This window comes from Mustela lutreola, chromosome 1 (genome assembly GCF_030435805.1).
Source record: "Mustela lutreola isolate mMusLut2 chromosome 1, mMusLut2.pri, whole genome shotgun sequence".
Classification (NCBI taxonomy): Eukaryota; Metazoa; Chordata; class Mammalia; order Carnivora; family Mustelidae; genus Mustela; species Mustela lutreola.
Genome location: NC_081290.1, coordinates 280,049,266 through 280,076,407, shown reverse-complemented (window position 1 = coordinate 280,076,407; position 27,142 = coordinate 280,049,266). Strand labels below are relative to the sequence as shown.

The 27,142-nt window shown below is 56.9% G+C and overlaps 1 protein-coding gene across 2 annotated transcripts; it reads left to right on the top strand.

Annotated features, from left to right (window-relative positions):
- The first annotated feature begins 252 nt into the window (after positions 1–252).
- On the top strand, positions 253–26,051 carry VWCE (von Willebrand factor C and EGF domains). 2 transcript variants are annotated; one of them, XM_059143797.1, is made up of 20 exons: positions 253–1,012; positions 3,268–3,362; positions 3,467–3,556; positions 3,871–3,999; positions 6,739–6,855; positions 8,928–9,044; positions 9,981–10,109; positions 10,854–11,275; positions 11,358–11,451; positions 12,896–12,978; positions 14,709–14,796; positions 16,447–16,532; positions 17,854–17,971; positions 18,497–18,562; positions 19,814–19,906; positions 20,968–21,050; positions 22,141–22,231; positions 22,314–22,396; positions 22,672–22,762; positions 25,045–26,051. In XM_059143797.1, exons 1-20 carry the CDS (start codon positions 903–905, stop codon positions 25,647–25,649), a joined length of 2,790 nt encoding a protein of 929 aa, XP_058999780.1. In that variant the 5' UTR covers positions 253–902; the 3' UTR covers positions 25,650–26,051. The 2 variants fall into 2 exon arrangements, with proteins under 2 accessions (XP_058999780.1, XP_058999772.1); XM_059143789.1 differs by having other exon boundaries at positions 254–1,012; positions 18,497–18,582; positions 19,810–19,906.
- The last annotated feature ends 1,091 nt before the right edge of the window (positions 26,052–27,142 follow it).

Sequence of the window (27,142 nt, the reverse complement as noted above, 5' to 3'; positions counted from 1 at the left end):
AGATACTCAAAACTGGCTTGGGATGCCTTTTGCCAAGTAGTGAGTTTCTTATCCCTGGAAGTGTTTAAGCAAAAGCTTGACTCACTGGATCTGGGTGCCTAGGGAGGCTTTCTACACCAGGCAGAGAGAGGGGTCGTCCTTCCCGCTTCCTCCCACTGGATGATCCCGGGTTTTCCTCCATCACCTGCTCACCATTTCCCCGCCTACCTGGCTCTGATTCTGACCTGGGGCAGCTGCAGAAGGGGGCGAAGAGGAGCCTCTGGATTCCCGACTAGCTAGTGGCCCTGGCCAGGGAGCAGGTGGATCCACTGACCGGCACACCCAGGGCTAGTGTGCAGACTGCTGGCAGGCAGGGAGTCAGAACTGGCGAGCCGCGAAATGACCCCGCGTCTCACCTTCTCGGGACAACACTGGCAACTCCAGCTCCACCGAGACGAGCAATGATCCGGGCGCACAGCCTGCAGCGCCAGCCTTCCTCCGAGTGTCTCTTTCTTCCCCGGGCCTCAGTCTGACGCCCACAATCCTTCGCAGAAAGCCGACTCCCAAACCCCGGCGGAGGTGTGGGCCGAGGCTAAAACCCCGCCCCCAGGGGTCCCTGATCTTTGCCCTCGCGCTGGGCTCCGCGCCTCCCCAAGAGGCCACCAGCCGGCGGACTGCTCTGCCTTTTGTGTGTTTCGCTCCGAGGTGCCAGAGACCACCCCCCGCCCCCCAGCCGTCCGGCGCGTCCCCCCCGCCCCTCCTCTCGGAGTCCCCCAGCCCCCCCTGCTCGGCTCCGCGTGCCAGCTCGGGGCTCGCTGGTTCGCTCCCTGCGGCGCCAGGAGGAGGGGCGAGGGCCGGCAGCCCCCTCCCCCGCGCGCGGCGCCGGAGCCCAGCCGAGCCGGGGGGACCCGCCGCCGCCGGTCATGTGGGCCGGACTGCTCCTCCGGGCCGCCTGCGTCGCGCTTCTCCTGCTGGGGGCCCCGGCTCGCAGCTACACCGGGAGGAAGCCGCCTGGGCATTTCGCCGCCGAGAGGTAAGCGCCTCTCGCCCCTCCCCTGTCCCGCCGCAGGGGCGCTCCCCCCGTGGGGCAGAGGGGCTCCGGGGAGCCGCTGGCAGCCGCGGGTCTGAGCGCCCCTCCAGGGTGCTGTCCGCGCGCGCGAGCGCAGCCCAGGGGGTCCGGACAAAGAGACAGCAGCCTGTGCTCTGGGCGGGAGCCAGTCCTGCGCCCCTGGCGGGGGCTGCTCTACCAGGACCGGTGGTGGGGGGGATGGAGAACCAGGCGCTGGGTGAGCCCCTGAGTGTGCCCTGGGGCGCGGACCCCTGGCGAGGGCAGCCCGGGACGTGCCACCGGGTCTCCGGAGCGGCTGGCCGTCGCTGGGGCTGGGGGCTTCCCCCCAAGTCCAGGCTGCACGCACGCCGTGGACCTTGGAACCGCCGGGTTCTCCAATGGGTTACGTTTCGGTTTCTGCCTGTGTGCGCGCGCGGGCGGGGGTGGCGTGTTTGCCCCTTTGCTCTCTCAATTGATGCCACCCTCCCCTCTAGTCTCCTCCCGGCGGAGGTAGGGCCGCCGCGGGCCGAGCGCGCGTGTGTGCGTGATGCTCCGAGCGAGGGAACACGGTGTCAGCGGGCGGCCTGGCCCGCGGCCACGACCTCAGGGGGCGCGCAGGGGGGCGGCCCCGCTCGCACGTGTGTTCTGCCGCCACCGCCAGTTCCTGCCGGGATGGGCCCGGCTCCGCGGCGCTCCGGAGCCTTCCCGCCACCTGTCTCCCCATCACCGCCCGTCCGAAGAGGCTCCTTGGGGCCGAGCTGAGGGGGCGACAACACCGGCCTCCGGGGCATCCTTCCGTCTGCCGCTACGAGGGCACCCCAGTCCCTTTCAGGGCCCCGTCCGAGGAGCAGGAGCTACCGGCTCCTCTTTCCCAGGCTGCTGCCCTGATCGCTCTGGCCAGGGCCGCCAGTGCCAGCTTGGCCAGCACCTCCCACCCCCCAGGGCCCCGCTTCTTTGCTTCTGCTATGATGACTTCAGAGAAGGACACGTCTCTTTGAGGCTCCGAGCACAGTTTGTGCTGCCTTGTGCCCGCAGTTCTCCCTCCCAGCTGCTCTCCCTGCGTGCAGTGAGTCTGTCTTTGCCGCCCTGTCACCCCCGTGCCTGCTGCTGCGCCTGGACCTGGGGGGTACCCTGTAGACCACCTGACCGGCAGAACATTCCGAGCAGGGGGAGAGCACAGTCTGGGAGGGTTTTCTTGTCCCTCTCCCGTGGTGCAAGGATTCGCAGTTAAAACCGGGCTGGACTCCATCACTCTGCCCAGCCCATCACAGGATGAGTTCCAGTCACCCTCCCTGACCCCTCTGGGGCGGTGCACCTGCTGCTCCCTCTGCCCAAAGCACCCTCTCCCTGCCTCCACTCTCACACCTTACCCCTACTCCTCTGGCTCGACTCCACCTAGATCCTGGCCTTCCAGGAAACCTCCCCTTCTCTGAACTCCAAAACCTGTCCCTGTATGGCACTGGTCACACTATTTTGTTATCACCCGGGTCTTTGCCCAGCGTCCCTTGAAGGTGGGAAAGTGGCCCGTTCCTGACCGTCCTGCCATACCTCATCCAGTGCTGGGCACACTGTCTCCCTTTTACTGGCACCCCCGGCCCCACTATGAGATTTTACCTGGGGAATGACATTTCTGGCTCCCCTGGGACAGCCCTCTTCCTTCGTCCCTTCTGCTGGCTTCCTTTCTCAACCTTTCCCTCAACAGCTGTTTAGTGAGCACCTAACACATGCCAGGCATTGCTCTGGACACAGGGGAACACAAAAGATGGACCCAGGTCCTCAGAGAATGAGAGGGGAGACAGACAATGAACAAATCAACAAATTGATAAGTAATTTAATGTCCCAGGAAGCAAGTGTTAAGAAGAATAAAGCAAGTTAAGGGTGGATGAGATGGATCTCTTTGAAGGTGCAGGAGCAGAGAGAGACTGGGTAAAGGCGTACACTTATGGGTACACTTCTGAGGAAAAACCTTCCTGAATGAGGGAACTGCAAGTGCAAAGGCCCTGTGGCAGCCATGCCTAGGGCCCTTCCTCCATTTCCATCTCTCCCCCTCAGTGCTGAGGCCCCTCTGAAGTTTCCCCCCACCCCCCACTCCCCCAGCCACTCTGCTCTATGTTCATGTGGCAGGTCTCAAGAACTGTTTGTTGACTGACTTACTGACTGGCCAGGAGGCTTTCACTGCATGGCAGACCAATCCCTGGCTCAGAGCAGAAATGTGGAAAATGCTCTTTCCTCTCTCCTAGACGCCGGCTGGGCCCCCACGTCTGCCTCTCAGGCTTCGGGAGTGGCTGCTGCCCTGGCTGGGCCCCCTCCATGGGCAGTGGGCATTGCACCCTGCGTAAGTGCCTGTCCCCATGCCCCAGATACCCTCCCCAGCAGGGCACTCGCTCCCTGGGCTGGCCTAAGTAGGTCCCACTCCCTCACCTGCATTTCTCCTCTCAGCGCTCTGCTCCTTTGGCTGCGGGAGTGGCATCTGCGTCGCTCCCAATGTCTGCTCCTGCCAGGATGGAGAGCAAGGAGCCACCTGCCCAGGTAACTGGGGGTGGGCCACGGCTATTGGGAAGAATTCTTCTGGTGCTGAGACTATGTGCCCGGCTCAGGGCTTTTGTCTTACTGAGAATATCGTCTTCCAGCAACCACCTTAGGGAGGCCTTCTCATCCCCATTTTACAGATGGGGAAACCGAGGCACAGAAGTTAGTGGCTTGCCCAGAGTTACCTGGCTAGTGAGTGGCCGAGCTGGATTTAAGCTTCAGCCTCTTGGCCTCCAGAGCCACCTTCCCAGCAGTTTATGAGCTGCCAGTACTGAGGCATGCTGTGTGCTCATGGAGGGTGGTGCCTGTTCTAGAAGCCCACGGACCTTGTGGAGAGTACGGCTGTGACCTGTCCTGTAACCACGGCGGCTGTCAGGAGGTGGCCCGAGTGTGCCCTGTGGGCTTCTCCATGACGGAGACGGCTGTCGGCATCAGGTGTACGGGTGAGAGACTTGGGGGCCAGGTGGGTGGGAGTTCTGTCTCTTCCGTCCATCAGTCTGTCCTGCCAGGGCAGTCTCCAGAGAGATGCAGGCCAGGCTGAGTGAGACCAAGCTCTGGCTGGGGGTATGGGGCAGGGAGGCAGGCAAAACCAAGAAAAGGGTCCCTTCTGCTATGAGCCCCTCTTATGGGCCTACGGGCTAGGGACTGTGGTGACACGTGGTGGCTCGGTCCTGGCTGCTGTTGGTCCCTGCTTCTGAACAGGAGGAGGGGAGACAAGTCAGGATAACCATGGTCCCATGTAATGGGGCCATAACTGGCCAAGTGCCCAGAGCTGGGTCCACAGAGGGGCAGATAACCAGCACGGGAGGTGAGTTGACCCTGGAAGGTTCCCTTGGGCTCGTGATGTTTGAAAGATGAGGAAAGGCAGCCTCAATAACTACTCTGTAAAAGTGCTGTTTGTTGGTGAGTCTAAAATGTTCTAACAGGCAAAGTCTGTCACCTTCCTCAGAGGCGGCCGCTGGGACCCATTTCTTGCGGGTCTTTCCAGAGAGCTGAAAGGAAGCCACTCCCCTGCCTTTTTTTTTTTTTTTTTGGAGTTTTGACTTTGTAAAAATAATGTTTCTTTCCTAAATATGAAAGTAAAAAATAACCTATTTTGGAACATTTGGAAAGTGAAAGAAGGGTAGAAGCTACAAACAAGCATGTCCCCAAAAAGTCCCTACCCAGGGGTATTTGTTACTAAAATGAAGTTGTTTCTTCTGCCCTGTTCCCTGGAGGTGTATGTGTTTGTAAGTGTGTGTACCTGTGTGTGTATGTATGTTAGTCGTGCATATCTGTGTGCCCTGTAAATGGGGCTCATGCCTTATACAGACTTTTCATTCTTTTTCTCACTTTTTATTTTTCTTTTTAAATTTTTATTCATTTATTTTTTGAAGATTATTTATTTATTTATTTAACAGAGATAGAGAGAGATCACAAGTAGGCAGAGAGGCAGGCAGAGAGAGAGAGAGAGGGGGAAGCAGGCTCCCAGCTGAGCAGAGAGCCCGATGCAGGGCCCGATCCCAGGACCCCAGGATCATGACCCGAGCCAAGGGCAGAGGCTTTAACCCGCTGAACCACCCAGGTACCCCATTTTTATTTTTTTAAAATATTTTATTTATTCATTTGACAGAGAGAGACACAGCGAGAGAGGGAACACAAGCAGGGGGAGGGAGAGGGAGAAGCAGTCTTCCTGCTGAGCAGGGAGCCTGATATGGGGCTCGATCCCAAGACCCTGGGATCATGACGTGAGCCCAAGGCAGACACTTAACGACTGAACCATCCAGCTGCCCCTTTTTCTCACTTTTTATTGGGGTTGGGGAATAGTCCTCACAACAGAGGTTTTAGGGGCCGCGTCTGTGACTGCTGTGGCTCACCGTCCCTCACGGACTTCGTCGGCAGCTTCACTACTACCAGCTACGCCGCAGTAAAGAGGCTTCTCTTTATTGTTCCCAGAAGGAGAGCCACTGGGTCAAGGGTCTTGCTGAGGATTTTGGTGCTTGGGACTCATTGCAACATCCTCTTGAGGAAGGCTGAAGCAATTTCCCCCCCAGCACCCCTGCCGAATGTTTCCTGGGGAGCTCTTTCTGCACACACTTCTTGTTGCTGAAGCAAACGGAACTTGGAAAAGCCGTTGTTCTAATGTCAAAGCTAGGCCCCGGGCAGGGGGGATCTGGCCACTGCCACCAGGGGTCCCAGTGGGATGGGGTTAGTCAGGGTGGGCTTCCTAGAGGCGCTGGGTGTGGTCCCGAGGGGCCAGCTCTGGGGAGAGCAGGTAGGGAGAAAGGAGGTGTCCAGCAGGCTTAGGGCCAAGGGTTGGGAGACCCGGAGGCAGACTGCAGTGGGCGGCACAGATCTTAAAGGTCCTTGAGAGGTTATCATGGTTCTTAGAGAAGGGAGGACACGAAGCCAGGGTGGGGAGTTCTGTCCCCTAGTGCCCCTCACCCCATAGGCCTGAACTTCCGAAAAGGACTGCTTGGATCCAGTCACCCCGCCCTGGGCAGCAGCTTCAGGACCTTCTGGGCTCTCTGCAGCCCTGCCTCCACCCATTGGTCTGGCCTCCCGCTGCTCCTGCAGGAACCTGAGCTCCTGCTAGTGCCAGCGCAACTGCGGGCTCTCTCCGCTCATGGCTCCCCTCCTCCTGATGCCTCCTGGTCCTCTGCCCACCTGTCCTCCAGGCGTTCCCCGGTGGGGCGTGTATCACCCGGGCGGGTGCCAACCTCGTGGGCTTGTGGCTCTTGATGTTATCAGACCCTAACCAGCTGGAGAGTCTGTGCCGCATCTCGGCCACATTTGTGTCCTCAGTGGCCTCCCTCTGGATCTGCTGCATACAGGTGGTGCTCAGTAAGGATTTAGTGGAACTGAATCAGCCTTCCTGCTCACTCCGCTCTGCCCTCTGAGCGTTGCCCTGCAGTGGGGTCGTTGGAAATGACTCTGTCTCAGCCATCCTCTGGTCTGAGCGGGTCACAGAGAAGGATCCTGGCCCTCAGCCTCTGCTCTCTGGTGGTTCCCTCTTGGCTGATGACTTTCCTGGGGGTGGCTGGTCTTTCTTCCTTGGGGAGGAAGAAAGGGGGTGGTGGTGCTTTCCACCTGCTGAGTAGGTAGGCTGTCTGAGGGGAAAGCATCCTCATGGGGTCCATTTTTCCCTCACACCCGACCACCATGCAGAGTGGTCCATGCAAGGATGTCTTCTCTCTTCTCAGACATCGATGAATGCTTAAGTGCCTCTTGCGAGGGCCAGTGCGTGAACACGGAAGGCGGGTTTGTGTGTGAGTGCGGGCCGGGCATGCAGCTGGCTGCCGACCGCCACAGCTGCCAAGGTGAGCGGCCTGGGGCAGGTAATGGCGATGCCGTTGCCCCTGTGGCGGGGCTCTGAGTCAAAGGCGTGGTGGCCCTGCCCAGCCCAGCCAGCATGGGCGCTCCACACCTTACCACATTTCCTGGTCCCCCAAGGGAGATCCTGTTAGTCATTCCTGCTTTAGTGATGGGGAAACTGAGGCTCACCCAAGGCCATCCCGGCAGGAAGCGCTGGACTCGGCTTGAATCCTGGCATGTCCAGCTCTGAGCTGGCTCTGCAGGGTAGAGGCACAGGGCTGGAGAGGCCGAGGGGAGGGCCGGGGGCAGGACCAAGGAGGCCCCCGAGGTGAGGGAGGGCCGTGGGAGAGGCACGCCTGCTGCAGTCCTGCACCCACCGCCCTCATTAGCTCCCTCGCCCCAGTGGTGTCCCAGCTGCCCCATCTGGTGGGGAGGGGCAGGAGGAGGTAAGGGTGGGGCAGGATGAGGGAGAGCTTCTAACATAATCATCCCTTCTTTGAAGATGCTCCTTACTTGTGGAAGGAAGCCTTTTCTCTTAAACCAGGCAGATAAAACAAAGGTCCCCCCTGAAAGTGTGGTATTATTTTCTATCATTTGCAATAGTCATAAACTGTAAAACAAGTTTTAAAAGTTGCTACTTCTAGACCCTCTTCACCACTCCTGGGCCCTGCTCTCCCTCGGGAATAACCCTGATGTCTTAGTCTGCTCGGGCTGCTGGAACAAAACCCCACGGACTGGGCCATTTACACAACAGAATTTATTCTGTTTATTCTCTGGGAAGCCCGAGGTCAAGGAGCCAGCCTGTTCGCTTTTGGGTGAGGGACCTTCCTGGCTTGCAGACGGTCTCCGTGCTGTGTTCTCACAGGGACAGAGAGCTGATAAGCACACTGCTCCCATCATGAAGGAGCCCCTTCAAGACCTCAGCTAAACCCAATCACTGCCCAAAGACCCCACCTCCAAATCCCATCACACCAGGGGTTAGAACTTGAACATGTGCTTCTGGGGGAACACAGCTCCCCCTAGCACCTGGCTATTGCTCTGATGCATGCCCTCCCCGCCTGTCCCCACAACATGTACACATACCCACACACACCCACACACCCATACACACTCACAGAGGTAGGCTGAGTGGCAAACAGGTGCAGAGCTGGATTCTGGCCTCATGCTAAACACCTTATGTGCATTTTCTCATTTCTTTCTCAGACTGATGCTGTGAGGCTGGTACTGTTTATTTCCATTTTCCTGATAGAAACACTGAGGCTTAAAGAAATTGAGTAATTTGCCCAAGACCATGTTAGACCTGGGATTTGCGCCTCTGGTTGGCTGTTTTCTCAGCGATCTGTCTGGAAGATCTCTCCAGATCAGTGTGAATGGGCCCGCGTTGCTCCTTTTAAGTGCTGCCTGGGGCTCTGCCTTGTGACTCTCCCACAGTGGACTAACTCTTCTCTTATTGATGGACACATACATTATTTCCAGTGTTTCACAATTTCAAACAGTGGCATGGGGAAGCTTTGACAGAGGAGGTGCTGTAGAAACTGAGTTTTGAGGTATGCGTAGGAGTTTCCCCCCAGACAAGATGGACAGGGATCCCAGGCAAACAAAAGAACGTGGGCAAAGAGGGAGGCCCACAAGAACATGGTGCATTTGGAAGGTGCCAGAACAAAGGTGAGGGACAGGGAAGGAAGTGGGCAAGGCCACCCACGACTTGTGAGCTGTGATGTGGCATCGGTGCCCATCGGAGCAGAGAGTGGCCCGGGTGTTCGGTCAGAATATCCTGGACGCTTTGTAGCAGAAGGCTTGGGAGGAGCACAGGGAGACGCACCAGGCTGTCGCTCTTCTCAAACCAGAGACAAAGGTGGCCCAGGCTGGGGTAGGACAGTGAGGATGGAGAGAAGAGGGCTGGCCCAGGGAGGATTTTGTTGATAGGCTGAATGTGGGTAGTGAGAAAGAGGGTGAGGAGGGTCTCCCACGGCCCTGAATGGGGGAGGGGATGGCAAGAAGAGAGGAAGGGGGGAGCACCCCCAGTTCTGACACTCCATGGGGTAATGAGCGGCAGCCTTGCCCTGGTCCCTTGCAGACACTGACGAATGCCTCGGGACCCCCTGTCAGCAGAGATGCAAAAACAGCATAGGCAGCTACAGGTGTTCCTGCAGACCTGGCTTCCATCTCCATGGCAACCGGCACTCCTGTGTAGGTAAGGTGGGGGGGGCCTGTTGTCTTCATACTTAGGCTGCCCATCAGGAGGTTGGGCAGAGCGAGCCCAGGGACTGGGAAAGGCCAGGGGTCCGGACCTCCTGGCCGCCTGGAGCCTGGAAGCCCTTGAGCCTTGGGTCAGCCAGAGCCTGCCCTTCCCTGGGTTTGGCGTGGCTCCTCATGGAAGACCCTGTCTTGGACTTTTCCTGGCCACATGCCACTTTCATCCTGTTACGTTTCTCTTCCACCCCTCTCCCAGATACATCCCAAGGATTCCTCTCTGCTCACCCATTTTCTTGGCTGCCTTTGCTCCCCTTGGTAAATAAAGCATGTTATGTCTTGGTTCCTCTGGTGTAGAAGGAGACCCCTGTTTTCTTAGCCCATTAGCAGAAATTTCCAGAAAGGGATTGATTGGCATGTTTGGCTTAAGCTTGGCTCATGGGTTGAAGGTGGGGGCCCTTGGGCCTGAAAACAGACCTTGTTCTGGCGGACTTTGGTGTTTGTCCCGAAGACTACCTTGAGCTGGGCAGTGATGTTTGAGACTCTTTTTCAGGGGGCCACACCATCCCTTACCACACTTGGGAGGCTGGAAGTTTTGAAGATGAGATTCCCGGGGGAACCATCCCCACCAGCCAGTATCCCCACCAGCCAGGGCATAACCATTGCTGCCTAGGGGGGCAGGGGGTGGGGGTAGGGTGGAAATGAGTCATCAGTGGGTCCATTAAATGCCAAGGAGATGTATGAACTTTCCAAGGGGACTAGCAGCAGATTTCAGCCCTACTCCTAGACGTCTGAGTCACGTCCCAGATCCTGAGGCAGGGATAGAGCCCATAAGAACATGGCAAGGAGACTGCCCCTGCCTTCTGGGCTCAGGGATGCAGGAACAAGGGGTCGTCGCCCCAAGAAGGCAGCTGTTGGCAGCGAGGCTCTCCTACAGATGTAAACGAGTGTCGGAGGCCGCTGGAGAGGCGAGTCTGTCACCACTCCTGCCATAACACCGTGGGCAGCTTCCTGTGCACATGCCGACCTGGCTTCAGGCTCCGAGCTGACCGCGTGTCCTGTGAAGGTGAGCCACCAGCCCCGCAGTCCCGGACCCAGGCCCCGCCCCCATGCCAGGCCCCGCCCCACCCCAGGCCCCGCCCCCCATCCTCAGGGCTTCGGCCCTTCTTCCTTTTCCACTCATTCATTTCCAGTTCATCTTGTTATTTCCAACTCCTCACGTGCTTTCTCATCCATTCGTCCTCCCTTGCCATCTTACTGCTTCCCTAACCCTTTTGTTTTCTTGCAAATGGTAACGGGGAAAGACAAATGCTAGAGGAACCCGCGACAGGAGTCCCCGGAACCTGAGCTCCCAGGACACTTTGGACAAGGTGGCGTCAGCTCACGCTGCCATGCTTCAGCAGTGCCTATAAACACGCGTATAAGGTCATCTGAATACGGAGCACACTCATTTCTAGTGCACCGCGAGCTTTCCCCAGGCTGTGCCTCCAACCGGAGCCTCAGCATCCCCTCCGGGAAGCCACATCTGGGAGGGGGAGCCGGGGAACCAGTCCCAACTTGTCACTTGGGCCTGCTCCTGTGGTGCTTTTCCATCCACCTGTGTGATCGTCACCGCAGCCCCTGTGGTCTTGGGTTGAACTGGTGGTGTTAGATCACCAGTTATGCTGATGAAGAAACTGGATATCCGGAGATATCCAGTGACTGTTGGTGGAGGAGCTGCCTTCAAGCCTCATACCGCCCCCCCCCCCCCAATCCATCCGCCTCCTGCTTCCCGATGCCTCCCTCAGGAGACCTTTTGCTTGCGTTTCAGCCTTCCCGAAAGCCGTGCTCGCCCCATCGGCCATCCTGCAGCCTCTGCAGCCGCCGCCCAAGATGCTCCTGCTGCTCCCAGAGGCCGGCCGGCCTGCTCTCTCCCCCGGACACAGTCCTCCTTCCGGGGCCCCGGGGCCCCCAGCTGGGGTCAGGACCACCAGTCTGCCTTCTCCCACCCCTGTACTACCCACATCCTTGCCGTCTGTCCCAACTCGGCTGGTGGCTACCCCCATGCCTCGTGCCTCCCTCTTGGGGACCCTTGGACCTCCCTCACAACCACAGGAGGGGTCCCTGTCCTTGCCCAGGGGCCCAGCAGCCACACAGGTGGCGCCAGGGTCCTCTGCCTGCTGGCACCTGGGAGCCACGTATGACTCAGGGAGCCGCTGGACAGAGCCTGGGTGTTCCCAGTGCTGGTGCCAGGTAGGTGGGAGGGATCCTGGGGGCTGCCTGGGTCTGGTGTCTGGGGCCTTGGGATGGCTGGAACTCCTGCTTCTGCTTCCAGAATGGGGAGGTGACCTGTGAAAAGGTGACATGTGAAGCTGCTTGTTCCCACCCGGTTCCCTCCAAAGATGGGGGATGCTGCCCGTCGTGTACAGGTGGGAGCTGGTCTGGGGAAGGCTGTGAGTTCCCCACATGGTCCTACTCCTTCCCTTCCCCAGCCCGTCTGCAGCTGAAAGGCTGTTCTCCAACTTCGGGGTACATTAGAATCACTAGAAGGGTAATTCCTGGGTCTCATCTCCCAGAGCTTCTTATTCATCAGGCGTGGGTCAGGTCTGGGAATCTGCGTTTCTAACAAGATCCCGGCTGATGCTGGTGTTGCTGGTCCAGGAGCCACACTTTGAGAACCACGGGTCTATGCTGTGGTATCCCTCGGGGAGAACTTTTCATCTTCTGGGGATCCTTTCTGAGCTTCATCCTTTCTTACATTCAGTGAGTTCCCCCAACTCTACCCAGCGGCCCCCTCCCCTGCCCCAACTCCCCTCCTGTAGCCAGAGGAGTAATCTTTTGCAAGTTCTGTCCACTTTCCAGTTTACTTCCATAATCTGCTTACAGTTTTTCATTCACTTCCCCTTGCTGTTAGGATACAGACCCTAAATCTTCACAGGTCCTTCCACAGAGCTTCTCACAACTCACTCTGCATGCGGATCCCCGGGATCTTCTGAAAACCCAGCTTCTCATTCCGTAGATCTGGGGAGGGGCCTGAACTCTGGCCATAAGATGCTGGGGCTGCGGCCCGGGGATCAGCAGTGAAGACATCTTCTGAAGGGTTAGAATGAGAAACAGACTTAGTGGCTTCTTTTTTTTTATTTATTTAAAAAAAAATTTTTTTTTTTAAAGATTTTATTTATTTATTTGACAGAGACAGAGATCACAAGCAGGCAGAGAGCCAGGCAGAGAGAGAAGGGGAAGCAGGCTCCCTTCCTGGGCTCGATCCCAGGACACTGAGATCATGACCTCAGCTGAAGGCAGTGGCTTAATCCACTGAGCCACCCAGGCGCCCCCAGACTTAGTGGCTTCTTAATGATAATCGTGACCTTTTGCCATGTTCCTACTGTATACTGAGCTCTGAATGTGAACGGCTGGGCACCTTCCATGTGAGGCTGTGGGTCCATCCAAAGCCCCCTCAGGGCATGTTGTGGTATTCCCATTTTACAGTAAAGACAACCGAATCCATGAAGGTTAAGTGACATATCCAAGGTCACTCAGGTTAACTGAATGGACAGACCAGGTTTTTGAACCTGGGGCTGCCTGGCTGCCTTTTCTGCTGTATGGGAATAAAATGCCATGTTCTCAGTACAGTTCGGGGTTTATAGACCTAGATGGAACCCTCCTGGGCCATCTTCTGTGGGTGTCTTCTGCTTACTTCTCCAGGGGTCCTAGGACCACACAGTCCTGGGTACCTAGATCTGCCGCTCCTCGGGCATCCTGGCCGGTGAGAGAAGGTTCCAGGGACATTACGCCTGGAAAAGTAATGAGACCTCAAGCTTCCTCTGCTTTGAAGAGGTCTGATGCCTCTACTCCTGTTTGTCTTTCAAAAAGGCTGTTTTCACAGTGGCGTCATCCGAGCCGAAGGGGACGTGTTTTCCCCTCCCGACGAGAACTGCACTGTCTGTGTCTGCCTGGTGAGCATCCCAGGAGCCCCAAAGCCTTGTGGCTGTTTTCCTAACCTTTGGGGGTTTTAGAGGAAGAGGGAAAGCTCCGATGTTGAAGGTGAGCTTGTCAAACGGAGGAAGAGTTCCCTCCCAGGTTGTGGATCTTGGTCGGAACCTGTCAAATTTAAAGGCGTGGGGGTCTGTGGAGTCCAGGAGCTTTCTGCTGAGCAGCGAAGAGCCAGCAGGCAAACAGGGTCCATCTGTCGAGGAAGGGGAGGGGATGGAACTCCCTTGGAAACTTCCCACCAGGGAGGCTGTTTTTCTCTCCAGGCAAAATATTTGCCAGCCCAATAAAGGCATCCACAGTTGGGAAGCGAAGCTTGAGTCTGGCGTCTTAGACCCCTCGGCCATCCTGACAGCCTAGGTATCCACACTTGGGAGGGAGGAAGCTTATTTGTTAAGAGTATTATTTTGCTGTAGGCCAATTCGCTTCTCAAGGAATAGTTATTAAGCACCTACTGTGTTCCGGACATGGCCAGGTGCTGTCCCATCAATTCCATTAGGAGCCCTCCGGGCCTACCAGGCTTGGGGCTTGGGCCTTTTCTTCTGTTGCCTTAGCTGTGGCTGCTGGTGGCTTGTCCGGGTCAGCTCTCCTGTCCCTGTTCTACTGATGACAAGACCAAGGCATGAGCTGGGATTTGAGCCGAGGTCTGTGTCCACAGCCTGGGCTCTGCCCACCACCCCTCACCGCCACCCTCTGACCTTCACTGCTCAGCTGGTGAGGGCAGTGGCCCCCGTGGAAGGCTGGGGAGGAGGAGTGGGGGGCAGGGCACGGAGACAGCCAGCGCCCCCCTTTACCGAGCTTGCCCCCTGTGCCACGCACACACAGTGGCCAAGCCCCTCTGTGGATCATGTCATGGCACCAGTCCTCAGCAATCCCTGATGGAGGCGCCATTTCTGGCTCGTCTCGCAGATAGGGAAACTGAGGCTCAGGGAGCTGATGGACGTTGGTTAGCATCCATCCTTAAGTGTCCATCCTTAAGTGTCCAAAGTTACACGACTCGTTAGCGGGGGAGCAAACACAGCTTCTTAGCTCTGGCTGACTCCAGAGGCAGGTTTTCGTTTTTTTGGTTTTGTTTTATTTTGCCTTAACTTCAAATTTTGAAATTTAGTTTTATTTTTTTTTATTTATTTTTTTTTTAAAGATTTTATTTATTTATTTGACAGAGAGAAATTACAAGTAGATGGAGAGGCAGGCAGAGAGAGAGAGAGGGAAGCAGGCTCTCTGCTGAGCAGAGAGCCCGATGCGGGACTCGATCCCAGGACTCTGAGATCATGACCTGAGCTGAAGGCAGCGGCTTAACCCACTGAGCCACCCAGGCGCCCTTGAAATTTAGTTTTAAAGTTAATTCTTTGAATAGCCAAGATTTTACCTGGTTCAAAACTGGGATGCACAGGAAGGTGTTTCTGGTGGCGTAACCACCGCTTGCCGCTTCCCGGCATCCTTGCAAAGCTCCTGTTGCCGTGGGAGGATGTCCTCGGCGTGCGGCGGTAAACGCCAGGACCTGGGTCCCTGCACACTGTCCTTGCTGTCACCATGGTGGCATTCAGAGGTCTTGGATGATTTCCTTTAAGGGGTTTTGGTGTTGGACAGGGGACCCAAGGGGTTGCATGAAATACGGGACAAACCGAGGGGCTGTAGGGCCTGGTTCTCCTCCTGCCCTCTGCCCCCCACCCAGCACCATCTCTCCCCCACTCAGGCCGGAAATGTGTCCTGCATCTCCCCCGAGTGTCCTCCCGGCCCCTGTCAGAGCCCCCTGAAGTCAGATTGCTGTACTTGTGTTCCAGGTCAGTGAATCTTTGGGCTGGGGGTGGGGTTAGTTTTTTGTGTGTTTTTTGGGGAAGGATGAGTGGAGCAGAGGGCGGTGACTGGTTTTTGCTTTGGAAACTCAAATCAAGTGCAGCATTTTAAAGTATCAGTTTAACTGAGCACCTACTACGTGTGCTGTAGTTTGGACGCTAGATCGGGCTTCCTGCTCAGGCGGCCCCTGCCCCTGGAGGTGCCTTCAAGACCGCCAGGAAGGGGTGTGAGGCCACCCTTGGCATGGCTTTGTCTTGAGACTGGGAAGGCGTCTCCCCTTCCCCACTAATGAGTTGGTCCTTTGTTAAAAATGTGGTTCTCTTTTCCTGGGATGACCTCATCATCCTCACGAATGTTCCCTGACAGCTCTGTGCTGTTGCTTGCCAGCACTTGATCTCATTGCATCCGTGTGGCTCAGCCTTGAGGGAGTACTATTCATAACCCTATTTCATAGATGACAAAACCAAGGCTCACCAAGGTCATCACTGCCCAGAGACCTACAACCAGTTAATAGAAGAAGAGAACTTGAAGTTGAGCCTACCTGATTGCAAAGCTGGTGTTAATTAAAAAAATATTTTTCTTACATTTTAAATATTATTTTTAGCTAAGACATTTTTGAGTAGGTAATATACTGCCTATGAAGTAGTAACCGCCAACAGCTCTTATCACCCCCATTCTACAGATGGGAAGACTGAGGCTTAGTGAAATTAAGGATGTTGCTCCACATCCCTCCCTAGTGAGTTGTGTAGCTGGGATTTGAATCCAAGGTAGACAGACTAAGCGGGGTGGGCCTGGGCCGGCTTGTGGGCTGTTTTATCAGTGCGGGGGTGCCTGGGTGGCTCAGTCCTTAAGTGTCTGCCTTCGACTCGGGTTATGATCCCAGTGTCCTGGGATTGAGCCCCGCATCAGGATCCCTGCTCAGTGGGAAGCCTGCTTTCTCTCTCCCACTCCCCCTGCTCATGTCCCTGTTCTTGCTGTCTTTCACTGTCAAATAAATAAATCAATCTTAAAAAAAAAAAAAAAGAAGAAGCTTTCGGTGATTCCTCCTGGTCTCCAGGGGATGGCTTTGGTCTCGGACCTTGTCTTAGGTATCTGGGGCAGTCTCTTTTCCTTTCCTTTCCTTTTCTTTCTTTCTTTTTTTAAAAGATTTTCTTCATTTATTTGACAGAAAGAGCAAAAGCAGGGGGGAACAGCAGGCAGAGGGAGGGGGAGAAACAGGCTCCCCAAGGAGCAGGGAGCCTGAAGTGGGGACTCGATCTCAGGACCCTGGGATCATGACCTGAGCTAAAGCCAGACTAACTGACTGAGCCACCCAGGCGCCCCTGGGACAGTCTCTTTTCATGTCTGCTTTTCTGTTACTCTGTAGTGATTCTGGGAGTCCCCTCCCTTTTTGTTTAAGCGTCTTAGTCTACATGTGGGTCTTAGTTTCATTCCTGCGTCAGTTTCCAAGCAGCCCTGTAGTTTCGGTGAGTGGGGGGTGCTTGGGAGGGAGTGGCTGGCTCCTTGAATGGGGCACACGCTGTGGACATGGTGGGAGGATGTTAGCTTCCCCAGGGCCCCCCGACCCACCGTTCTGCTTTCCCTTTAGCTGCCCCAGCCCAAAGACCTTGAGCTGCCTCTCCCTTTCTCCCCCGCAGTGAGATGCTATTTCCACGGCCGGTGGTACGCGGACGGGGCTGTGTTCAGTGGGGGTGGTGACGAGTGTACCACCTGTATCTGCCAGGTAGGTGGGTGCAGGAGACGGCCGGTGCAAGGCTTCCCGAGCATGCCTCAACCCGGAGAATAGGAGCTGCCGTGCGGCACAAGGGACACGGAGGAAGCAGAGACATTATGGGGACCTGCGTTCACCAAGGCCTTCCCACCGTCCCCTTGCTGTTCTCCCTTTAGCAGAGCTATTTATAGAGCACCTACTGTGTGTCTGGGACCATGTTGAGTGCTGGGGGCACAGCTAAACACAGGACAGCCCTGGTCCCTTCTTCGGGGGGCCCACAGCCTAGGTGGGCCATGGGCAGGTGGTGGCGAGGGTTCCTGACCAGAGGGGCAGGTTTCTTGGAGGGAGGGGAGCTAAGCCGAGATCTGCAGGGTGAGGGACTTACCAGAAGAGGAGCCAAGGCAGGGGTGCCTGGCAGGGGGCAAGAGCACACGCCTGTTGTCAGGGCTTGAAGATGTCCCTTCTGGCAGTGTAGGATGTGGGCAACGAGTCAGGCAGGAGAAGAGACTGCAGACGGGGTGTGTGTGTGTGTGTGTGTGTGTGTGGTGTGCTTGAGTTGGGGGTCTGAGAAGCAGGGCCCGGGGCGGGATTCTTGTGTAAGGGATTTTCCAAAGATTTGCAGGAGGAGCCAGCCAGGGAAGAGGGACCGGGGGCGGGGGAGGGTGGGGTGGGGAAGGAGCCAGGTGACCGTGGGGTCTCAGGCTGATCCCACAGGGAGCTCTGGAGTGAGTTGCATGACCAAGAAGGGTGTGGCCAGAGGCCAGGGAGCTGCACTTGTCTGTACTCTCTCTGCTTCCAGGGAGGGGAGTGGGGGCGGGGTGAAGGAACCATCCAGGTACCTGGAGGGCCTGTCCCCTGTCAGCCAAGGGCAGTACTTGGGGGAAGGAGTCTTGGGGAGGAGGGGGCCCCAGAGTCTCTGCCTCAGACTCAGTCGTGAGGGGCTTTGCCAGCCTGGAGGAGGGCTCTGGGCTCGGCAGAGCTGCTGATGGGTTCTAGGTGTGGAGCTGTGCGATCCCATTGGTGCACGAGAACTTTCTCTGGCTGCAGAGAGAGGGCAGACCGGAGTGAGAGCTGAAGTGAGGGCATGAGGGACTGGGGTGCAGCCGGGGCCAGCAAGGACCCCCATCCCAGCGGCCAGGACATCCCGGGACACGGTCCCAGCCTTCCCCGCCAACCTCCTGCGTCCCACCCCCACTCCTACTCCTTCTGCTCCACGAAGATTCTTTGTCACTTTTAGGAGGGTGACAGAAGCCTTCTAGGCTCCTCTTTAGCTTTCGGACGGCCCAGGGCTGGGGAGCTGCCCTCACAGCCTGTGCCCTTGGTTCTCTTCCAGAATGGGGAAGTGGAATGTTCCTTCACACCATGTCCAGAACTGGACTGCCCCCGAGAGGAGTGGTGGCTGGGCCCTGGACAGTGCTGTTTTACCTGCCGGGAACCCACGCCCATGACAGGTGCAACCCCCCAGCTCCGCTTGCTGGCGTTCTGCCCGACACGGGGCCCGGATGCCCTCCAAGAGGCAGGCTGCGTGGCCCCTGAGGAGATCGTGTGTGTGCGCGTGTGCGTGTGCATGTGTTTCGGGAAGCGTGTCTATGTGTGAGTGTGCCCATGAGTGTGGGAGTGCCATCTGCGTGTGTTTGCCTCAGAGTGTGTGTGTTTGTGTGAGCGGGCCTGTGTGCGAGTGTGTGCATTTATGGGTTCGGAAGTCGGCATCTGTTTGCGTGAGCCTGTCTGTGTGGAACAGGCACGTGTTTGGAGGGAGCACCCCCAACCCCGGCGCCCAGCTGGGCCGGCAGCTGCAGGCGGCCCCTGGGCCCAGCAGGGGGCGGAATGGACACTCTGGGGGACTGTCTGTGCGGCATGAGTAAGCCCAGCGTCTGTCCTTGGGTGGGGGGCGCCCTGTAGGTTGGGCAGGCATTAGGGACCCTCCTCAGCACTTGTGCCCAACTGCGCTTTCTCCTTCGTTGTCCCCCGGCCAGGCTGCTCTCTTGATGACAACGGGGTTGAGTTTCCGATTGGACAGATCTGGTCTCCGGGTGACCCCTGTGAGTTATGCATCTGCCAGGTGAATGGCAACCTGCACGCCCTCAGCTGCTCCCCCAATTCCCGGCTGTCCCTGCCTCACCCTGAGCAGAACCCCTTGGCCCTGACCGGGTCCTCCCTACCGCTCCCGAAGCTGTCCCCCTCCTATGCCGGCACTTCCCATTTGTACAGAATGGGATGTGAGCCGCTGGTCCGGGAGCAGGACTTCCCTGGGGACGGATAACCGAAGGAGTGGGATCGCCTGAGGCTCCATGGTTCGGGTCTTCCCTGTGAAACTGCGGGGTTTCCTTCATGGACCTAAAGCTGTGACCTCAGCTCGGCCGAAGCGGGTCAGGAGACGGGTCTTAGAGTCGATGGGCCCAGAGGCAAACAGCTGCTTACCAAGGAACAGCCTGGTTTCCACTTGCTGTTTAAGCACTCGCTGACTTTCCTTTCTGCTTTAGAAGAGCTTTTAGTCCCTCAGAGCTTAGAGCTTTATCTCTCAAAACCAGGGTCATGCCCCCGGGGGGTGTCTGCTGGACACACAAACTCTCTGGGCTGCTCAGACCTCTGCACTCAGAATCTGCATTTTAATCCCCTGGGTGACTGGTCTGGCCATTGGCATGTGAGAGGCACAGGCTTCACCGGTCTCCGATGCACGGTTTGTGAAAAACTTGGAAACATTTAATCAGAATTACAGTTGGGAGGAGGGCACATCCGCTCCCTCTCCCCTTTATGACTGACCCAGGGCCCTCATAGTATGAGAAAGCAACACAAAGACTTCATCAACATTCAGAGTCTTAGAGACAAAAAAAAAAGGAAACCATATGTGGTGCTTTTGTCTTCTGAAATAGACATTTCCGGTGGAATAGTTTTCTATAAAAATAGGATTTTATTGTACTCCATAGGTTTGGGGTGAGCGAGGGTTCCAGGGAAAAGCTGAGAGAAGAATTTGGATGGGCCGGTGTTGAGCTTTGGCTGCCACTAGAGAGGGACAGGAAGCCACGGAGACCAGAGCCCCGCTCTGACCTGCTCTCTCCATACATAAGGAGGCTCTCGTGGAAGGCTCACACCCCCTTTCCCCAGTAGCCGGCCCTCTTTGTGGGGGACCTGCCACCCCCAGTGGCATCATGGTACCCTTTGGGCCAAGCCTCGGCCAGTGTGCAACACGGCCCTTTCTTGGGAGTGGGGGTGCTGGGAGGCGGGAGCAGGGCAGGGAGGTGGGGCCGAGGTTACAGGTGGGGTCTGGGTGAAGTTCTTCCTCCTTCAGGCAGACGGTTCGGTGAGCTGTAAGAGGACGGACTGTGTGGACTCTTGCCCTCACCCGATTCGGATCCCAGGACAGTGCTGCCCAGACTGTTCTGCGGGTAATTTCCTGCTGGCGGAGTTGGGGGGGTGGGTTGCAGCACAGCATCTCCAGCTCCCCTCGGCGGGGATCCCTGGTACTGCCCCCTGCTCCACACACATCTGGGCTCACCGTGCACCAGGCTCCTCCATGCAAAGCGTGGGCCCCACAGGCTTCATCCCCATAGCCCCACGGGGCATGTCCCATGGGGCAAGCCCACCGTACAGATGAGGAAGCCGGGTTTCAGAGACCTAAATCTGTCTGCCCAAGAACAGCCCTATCTGGGTGCTGGAAGCAGATACAGACATTCTCCGAGCTTCCAGCCTGGGTAGCCTGAGCTGAAGGCAGACACTGAATCGACTGAGCCACCCAGGTGCCCCTGCTTTATTTTTTTATACCAATGTTCCCCTTTTCCATGATTTTAAAAGTAACATTTTATTGAAGTACATGCCGCAAAAATAAAAACAACTAAAAAGGGCCCTTATCACTTTTATCCTCATGGTTTTGTTTTTCTGATCTCTTTCAATGAAGTATCTCTGTCTCTGTAGACCATAGGTTTGTAACATGTACCCGTATCTAACAAATAACATACTGATGTTCTAGAACATTCCCCTGATGTCCTATCACCTGCTTTCATTCTTCCCAGGATGTGATAAATGTCCTCAAGGTGGCAGCATTCAGATCAGACCTCAGCGGGCTTGGGGAAGCTGAGGGGAGAGGTGTGGGGGAATGTTCTGGAAGGTGGGGACTGGGTGAGTGGGTTGCTGGGGGGAGGAACAGAGAGGATGGCTGTAGTGCCTGGGCCAGTCCCTCTGGCCTGATCCTGCCCAAGAAATGCTCCTTTCCTTGGAGGTGGAGACACTCTGACCCCTCTGCTAAACCCAGTGCAAAGAAAACAAAAACAAAAACACCCAATCCAGACCTGTGTTTTGTCCCTTCCCTTAAACCCTGGGGATGACTGCCTGGGGAGGCAGTTGGCCTGACCTTTGTTACTCAGAAGACTCTCAGACCTTCGCCCTTGGCAGGAGCCTGGTCACCAGCCTCCTACCCAGAGGGCACTCACCCCTGCGCTCTCTCCGACAGGCTGTACCTACACAGGCAGAATCTTCTACAACAACCAGACCTTCCCGTCCGTGCTGGACCCGTGTCTGAGCTGCATCTGCCTGGTACGGCCCACCCGGCCCTGACCCCGGTCTATGGAACCTCCCCACAGGCTCACACCAGTTCCAGAACCTTGGACGCCCATCCAGAGCCCCGCACGGGGAAGGTCATTCTAGGTCACGGTGAAAGTTGACTCCCTCTAGCCCTACCCAGCGTCACTCTTTACCCAGGGCCAGAGAAATCTTTTTAAGCTTGCCCCATAAAAGTCCTCTGCTAAGGGGCATCTTGGGGGCCCCTTATAGTGTAATGTGGGAGTGTTCCCTGAGGGCTCGGGGGAGGGGCCCAAGCCCAGGGCTGAGACACCATCTTTAATAGATTCCCATTATGGTGTTCTTGCCGTGGGCCGGTCTGGCTCTCGGCTGTTTCCCTGCATGAGCTCAGTTAATCTTGGGGAGAATCCTATGAGGTAGGAGCCACCATGTCCTCCATCTGTGGGTCAGAAAAACGAGGCACAGAGAGACAAAGTCATCCTTCCCTCAAGATCCTACGGCCAGTCCTGCTAGTCGGCCGAAGTACCAGGAGTCAAATCCTGCTGTTCTGAGTCTCTGCTCTGGGAGGCGCACTTGGCCTCTAAGCCAGACTGACTCTCAGTCTGAAAAAGCCTGTGGGACTATTTGTGTGATTCCGATTGGGAAAATGGCTGGGGGTGGGGCGGGGGACAGGTCTTGCTGCTTGTGCTGCAGGAAACGTTTGATGCAGGGGGAGCCCCTTTGCTGGCAGTGGGTGAGGACGCAGCGTGGAAAGGGACAGGGTCCGCGGGATCAGAGGACCTCAGGGCGAACATCTCGGCCTCTGAGTGGCCCTGTTCGTTCATGGGCTTTGTGGAGCTCCAGGCTTCTAGGTCCTTCTCTCTCCTTGGCTTTTGGTGCTCACCCTTCCTGGGTAATTCGTGGGTTTGTTCAGCTGGGGCCTGGTGACAGATGAGCTGCCTTGTGGGACTTGCCCTCTGTCAGGAAGACAGACTCTTGAGTGAATGAACCTGTCCCCGCACCATGGGGGCTCCGAAGGGTGCTTGGTGGCTCTGTGGCTCTCCTCCCAGAGGGTCCTGGCGGTGGCCCAGAACAAAGGGCCTTGTGTGTTTTCTGTGTTGTGCAGCTGGGCTCTGTGGCCTGCTCCCCCGTGGACTGCCCCATCACCTGCACCTACCCTTTCCACCCCGATGGGGAGTGCTGCCCCGTGTGCAGAGGTGAGTGGGGGAGTCACCGCCCCACGCCCAAGGCGCCTGGGAGGCCTCGGCTCTCACGGCCTGGTCTCCTCTGCCCCTGCAGATTGCAACTACGAGGGAAGGAAGGTGGTGAATGGCCAGGTGTTCACCTTGGACGATGAGCCCTGTACCCAGTGCACATGCCAGGTGAGCTGGGCCTGGGGACTGCTGCTTGCCTTTTGTCCCTTTGCAAAACACTGAGTCCCCTTAGCGCACAGAAGCCCATCTTTCTCTCGCTTCCCAACTTTAAATAACAGCCAGAATACCTTTGGATTCGATGATACCCTCCCTCTTTGTGGGTTCTTTAAAGCCTCCGTTCCAAGATATTTCTGTGGGTGGAAGAGGGCACTCTTCTGTGGGGGCACTGTTCTGGGAGGGGTGATGATCTGGGCTTCCTCATGTGTGTCCTTGTGCTTCCCCAGCTGGGAGAGGTGAGCTGTGAGAGGGTCCCCTGCCCACGGGCCTGCTCTGACCCCTCTGGGCCCCCCGGAGACTGCTGTTCCTCCTGCCCAGGTAAGCGGACCTCTGGGTCCTGAAGCTTCTCTACTGTCTTCCTGTACTTTGCTCTTCTTCCCAGAAACCTAGAACTTGTAAAGGGCTGGATGTGCAAAACCAAGGCTCAGAGAGGGAATGTATTTTGCCCAAGGTCACACAGCCAGCATGTGGTGAGGACACATGGTTGGGCCCTGTGGTTAGCAGGTGGAGTACTGGGTGGTGGGGCATTGGGAGCCCTGTGGGGCCTCCTGGGGCAGGACAGCATGTCACCAGAGAGGCGTCCTCACCTGATGGGGTCCTCGAGAAACAGGAAACTCATCATGATGTAGCTGGTTCCCCTTATTCCCACAAGCTCTGCACTGTGTGTCTTGAATTGAATTTTTCTGATTTAACATGTCCATAGAGTACCTTAAATGTGGCTATTTTATGCTTTTTTATTCTTTTTAAAGATTTTATTTATTCATCACAGAAATCACAAGCAGGCAGAGAGGCAGGCGGGAGTTGTGGGGGAGGCAGGCTCCCTGCCGAGCAGAGAGCCCAAGGCGCGGCTCCATCCCAGGACCCTGGGATCATGACCTGAGCCGAAGGCAGAGGCCTTAACCCACTGAGCCACCCAGGTGCCCCTTTATGCTTCTTTTTAAAAAAAGATTTTATTTATTTATTTGAGAGAGAGAGCACAAGCCGGGGGTGGTAGAGGGAGAAGCAGACTCCCTGCTGAGCCGGGAGCTTGATGTGGGACTCGATCCCAGGACCTTGGGATCATAACCTGAGCTGAAAGCAGACACTTAACCATCTGAGCTACCCAGGAACACCCTGCTTTATGTTTTTTAAATTTCCAGAAAGACAGTGAATTTTTCTACTGTTTTGTGGCCTGGATTTCCTCTTGGATAAAATACCTGTTTAACTCCTTTGGCCATTTGAAGAGGATCCTCTCTATTTAGGGTCACTTTTGGGGTCCGTGGCTGGAGAAGCGCAGCCCTCAGGACTGGTGGGGGCTGGAAGCCTCCTGAGCCCCTCCCGCCCTGTTGTTGAGAACCCTTGATTTGTAGATTTTGTTTCCTGAAACTGCCACACGCTTCTCAGCAAGCTGATGGTTATTCCCCCTGCTGTCCGGAGGCTAAGCATTCCCGAAGAAGCCAGGCTGCGTCCAGAGCATGTGACCTGTGTTCTCTCCTTTATTTGCTCCCAGGAATGTGGTTGCTGTGGTTTTATCTCCATTTTACGGATGGGCAAACGGAGGCCCAGAGAAGTTAGGTTTCTGTCTTAAGACTGCTCTCTAGTTGGTGGCGCTGGGCTCAAGCCCAGGTCTCCCTGATTCCTTCCCCAGTGCTCTGCTGCCTCCGGATGGGGAAACAGAGGCACAGGGAGGGGAGGTGCAGCGCTGGGCCCCTTCTCCTGGAACACACTGCTTCGGCTGTGTTTGCCTCGCACCTCTTCTTAACAAGAGCTCTGTATACGGAGAAACCACTTTTTGCGGCGGTAGAATGTGAATGGTTTCCTTTCGGTAATTTACAAAAGCCACAGTTTTCGTGAGCTATAAATCACGTACTGTTCCATTCACACACTCCGTGTGCAAGCCAGGGCCTTCAGGCATGTTCAGAGTTGGGGACTGTCCTCCAGGTGATTTTTAAAACATAATCATTCCTGGTTTTCTAGGCTTGACCGCATCTGTCTCCTCCTGATGGTACCTTTCTCCAACTTCTTGTGCTTCTTCCCCACCGGCTTCTCTTTGCCCATCTTCTTCCTTTGCTATTTCTCCTCCCGCATATCAAGCCATTATGATGTTCCCGGCTCCAGGCTGAGATTTAAAAAAAAATTTTTTTTTCAACAGACTTGATTTTTTTTAGAGCAGCTTAAGGCTCCCCGCACAAGTGAGCAAAGGTGGGAGAGCCTCTCCTACTCTCAGCAGCTTGCACGCAATGGAACGTTTATTACGATCAGTGAGCCTCCTGCCCTGACACATGGTAGTCAGCCGAAGTCCCGGTTAACTGCGGGATGTGGGCTGGGATTTCCCACGCACCATTCACTGAGTCCTTAGAGTGGCCCTGTAAGTCATTAGGATGCCCATTCTATAGATGGGAACACGGAAGCCCAGTGGAGTTATGCGCCTCCTACAAGGTCACACAGCCAACGCCTGGTAGAGTGAGTTGGGTGGATTGCCTCCCTCTGCTCCTGGTTCCCTCTTGGTCTCGCCCTGGAGGCAGGGGCCACTGGTCCTCAGCAGCCATGAAAGGTCTCTGTCCCCGCTGTGGCTGTCTGGAGGAACCCCAGGGCATCTTGTTTCCTCCACCTCTCCCTAGATGCCCCAGAGAGGAAGTCCGCGGAGGTTGGCAAAGCAGCTCGGAGTCCCCGTGGAGATGCCGAGGCCCTGGTGAACTGTAGCTCCTGTCCAGGCCCCCCGGTGGTGTTGCCTCAGAAGCCAGTGCCCCATGTCCTCCAGCTCCTCCTCAGAACAAACCTGTCTAACGTGCAGACTTTACCCACGAGCCCCTCAGGAGCCCGGGCCTCGCCCTCAACCCCTTTGGGGCCTGAGGGTACATTCGCAGGGGAGCCCGTGGCCTCCCGGCCCTCACCAGGGCCTTCGATCCCTCCAGGAGCCTCCACTCTACCTCCAGCCTCTCCCGGGGCTCCTGGGCCTCCTCCTGTGACTCTAGAACCATCCGCCTCCACCTCTGGGGTCCAGACAGGGGCCAGAAGGTCTTCTTCACCGGCCGTTCTCCTGACTGAAGCTTCAGCCCATTCCACGGTGGCCCCCAGCCCCTCGGAGAACCCGGCCACCCTCCTCAGGCCTCGCAGACCCTCTTCCATTGCCTCCAGACTCTCTGCGGTCCTCACAGCCACAGCCAGCTCCAGCCCCCAGTGGCCCGCTGCAGGGACCTCACGGGAGGAGGAGTCCACCGGGTAAGCAGGCGTCTAGGTCGGGTCCCTGCCTGGGAGATGCTGGACAGAGAAAAGGGCCAGTGGCCTTGGGTGCTGGCAGGGAGGCCCTGGGGCGAATGAGGCCACTGACCCCGGATGCTCACTTCTGACCTCCGGCTCCTGGAGGAATGGAAAGTCCCCAGGACCCCATGTAACCTCATCCCCAAGAAGCATTTGGAACGTCCCGTGAGAACAGCAATCGGTACTCTCCATGGTCAGTATCCTCCTTGGACAGCACTGCCGGCCTGTCTTTTGAGGACGGTCAGGGCTACTGAGCTCCCCGCTTTGGAAGAGAGGAGTCAGCGAAGACTCCTGAATTCCCCTGGGACTGGGCCACCAGCTGTCCCGTGTCTCTCCCTGAGGTTTCCTGATTAAAGCCTGTCTCAGTCCCCCACATGGCCCTGCTCACTCACTTCTCGCCTTTGGAAAGGTGTGGAAACGTCGCTCCAAGCCCACGGGTGCTAAACCAGCACCCCACCTCAACCCTCCAGCTCGGGAGAAAAACCAGCACCCAACTGGGGTGGCGTGGGTGGTGTCTTGTGGAAGCACCTGCTGCCTTTGACAATGGGGGGCTCCTCCAGTGAAAAGGTAAAGGATGGAGGAGGAAGCTCTGCGGGTTCGGTTCCCTGAGGAGGAGCCCCTCGGAGGTGGACCGGGATTGCGCGGTTCCCCAGGGTACCCTCAGCAGGGGCACCGGCAGGCAGGCGGGAGGCGGCGAGGGCAGCAGTGAGGGAGAAGTCCTAAGCCTCAGCCAGCCCCCTCTGAGGCTAGGGTGGCCCTTCAGAGTTGTCCCGAGTTGGCGCCAGGAGCCAGGGCTCTATGCCCCCGGGGTTGACGAGTAATTCGAACTGGGCTGCTCCAGGCAAGGGGCGTGACCTTGGCAGGGCTCCCTTTAGCCCAGGCCGTTCCTAAGAGGGCTGATGGCCGAGAGGTCTTAGCCAACAGCCTTCCCAGCAGCTGGGGGAATGAATCTCCAGTCTTGAAGGGGCGTCTGGGCAGTGGAACCCAGTCACACGACAGATGGAGAGAGGACAGCGCTGTCGGTAGTGGGGGTGGGGTGCGGATGGAGGGCACGGAGCTCTGCCGTCCCCGAAATCCCTTTATTCTGCAAGCCCCAGGGCACAGACCCTACCCACATTTGCGGGGTATCTCACCCCCCTCCCCCACAGGTCTTCTCTGCCCGGCTGTTCAGCGCACGTCCCAGGGCGGAGCCTCTGTGGGGGCCCTGGCTGCAAGGCCATCTGGGGGCACCGACCCAGACCCCAGTGTGACAGTGAGGTCCTAATCCCCGTGCTTCTAGTTCGGAGCATGGAAACCCGAGGCTTGAGAGAGACCTTCTTGTCCAGTAAGACCCGAGGCATGGGGTGCGGAGTGAAGTCGGGGACACTCTGGTCAGCTGTGACCTGCCCAGGGACCTTAGGTCCGGCTCCTTCCTCTGGATAATGTCACACAGAGCGGTGACCGAGGCATGTGCTAATG

Excerpts from the sequence above, each read along its gene's own strand:
- VWCE (XM_059143789.1), top strand. The coding sequence starts at position 903 with ATGTGGGCCGGACTGCTCCTCCGGGCCGCCTGCGTCGCGCTTCTCCTG. Across the intron at positions 4,000-6,738 it reads TGTCGGCATCAGGTGTACGG|ACATCGATGAATGCTTAAGT; the intron begins GTGAGAGACTTG and ends CTCTCTTCTCAG. Across the intron at positions 22,763-25,044 it reads CTGCTGTTCCTCCTGCCCAG|ATGCCCCAGAGAGGAAGTCC; the intron begins GTAAGCGGACCT and ends ACCTCTCCCTAG.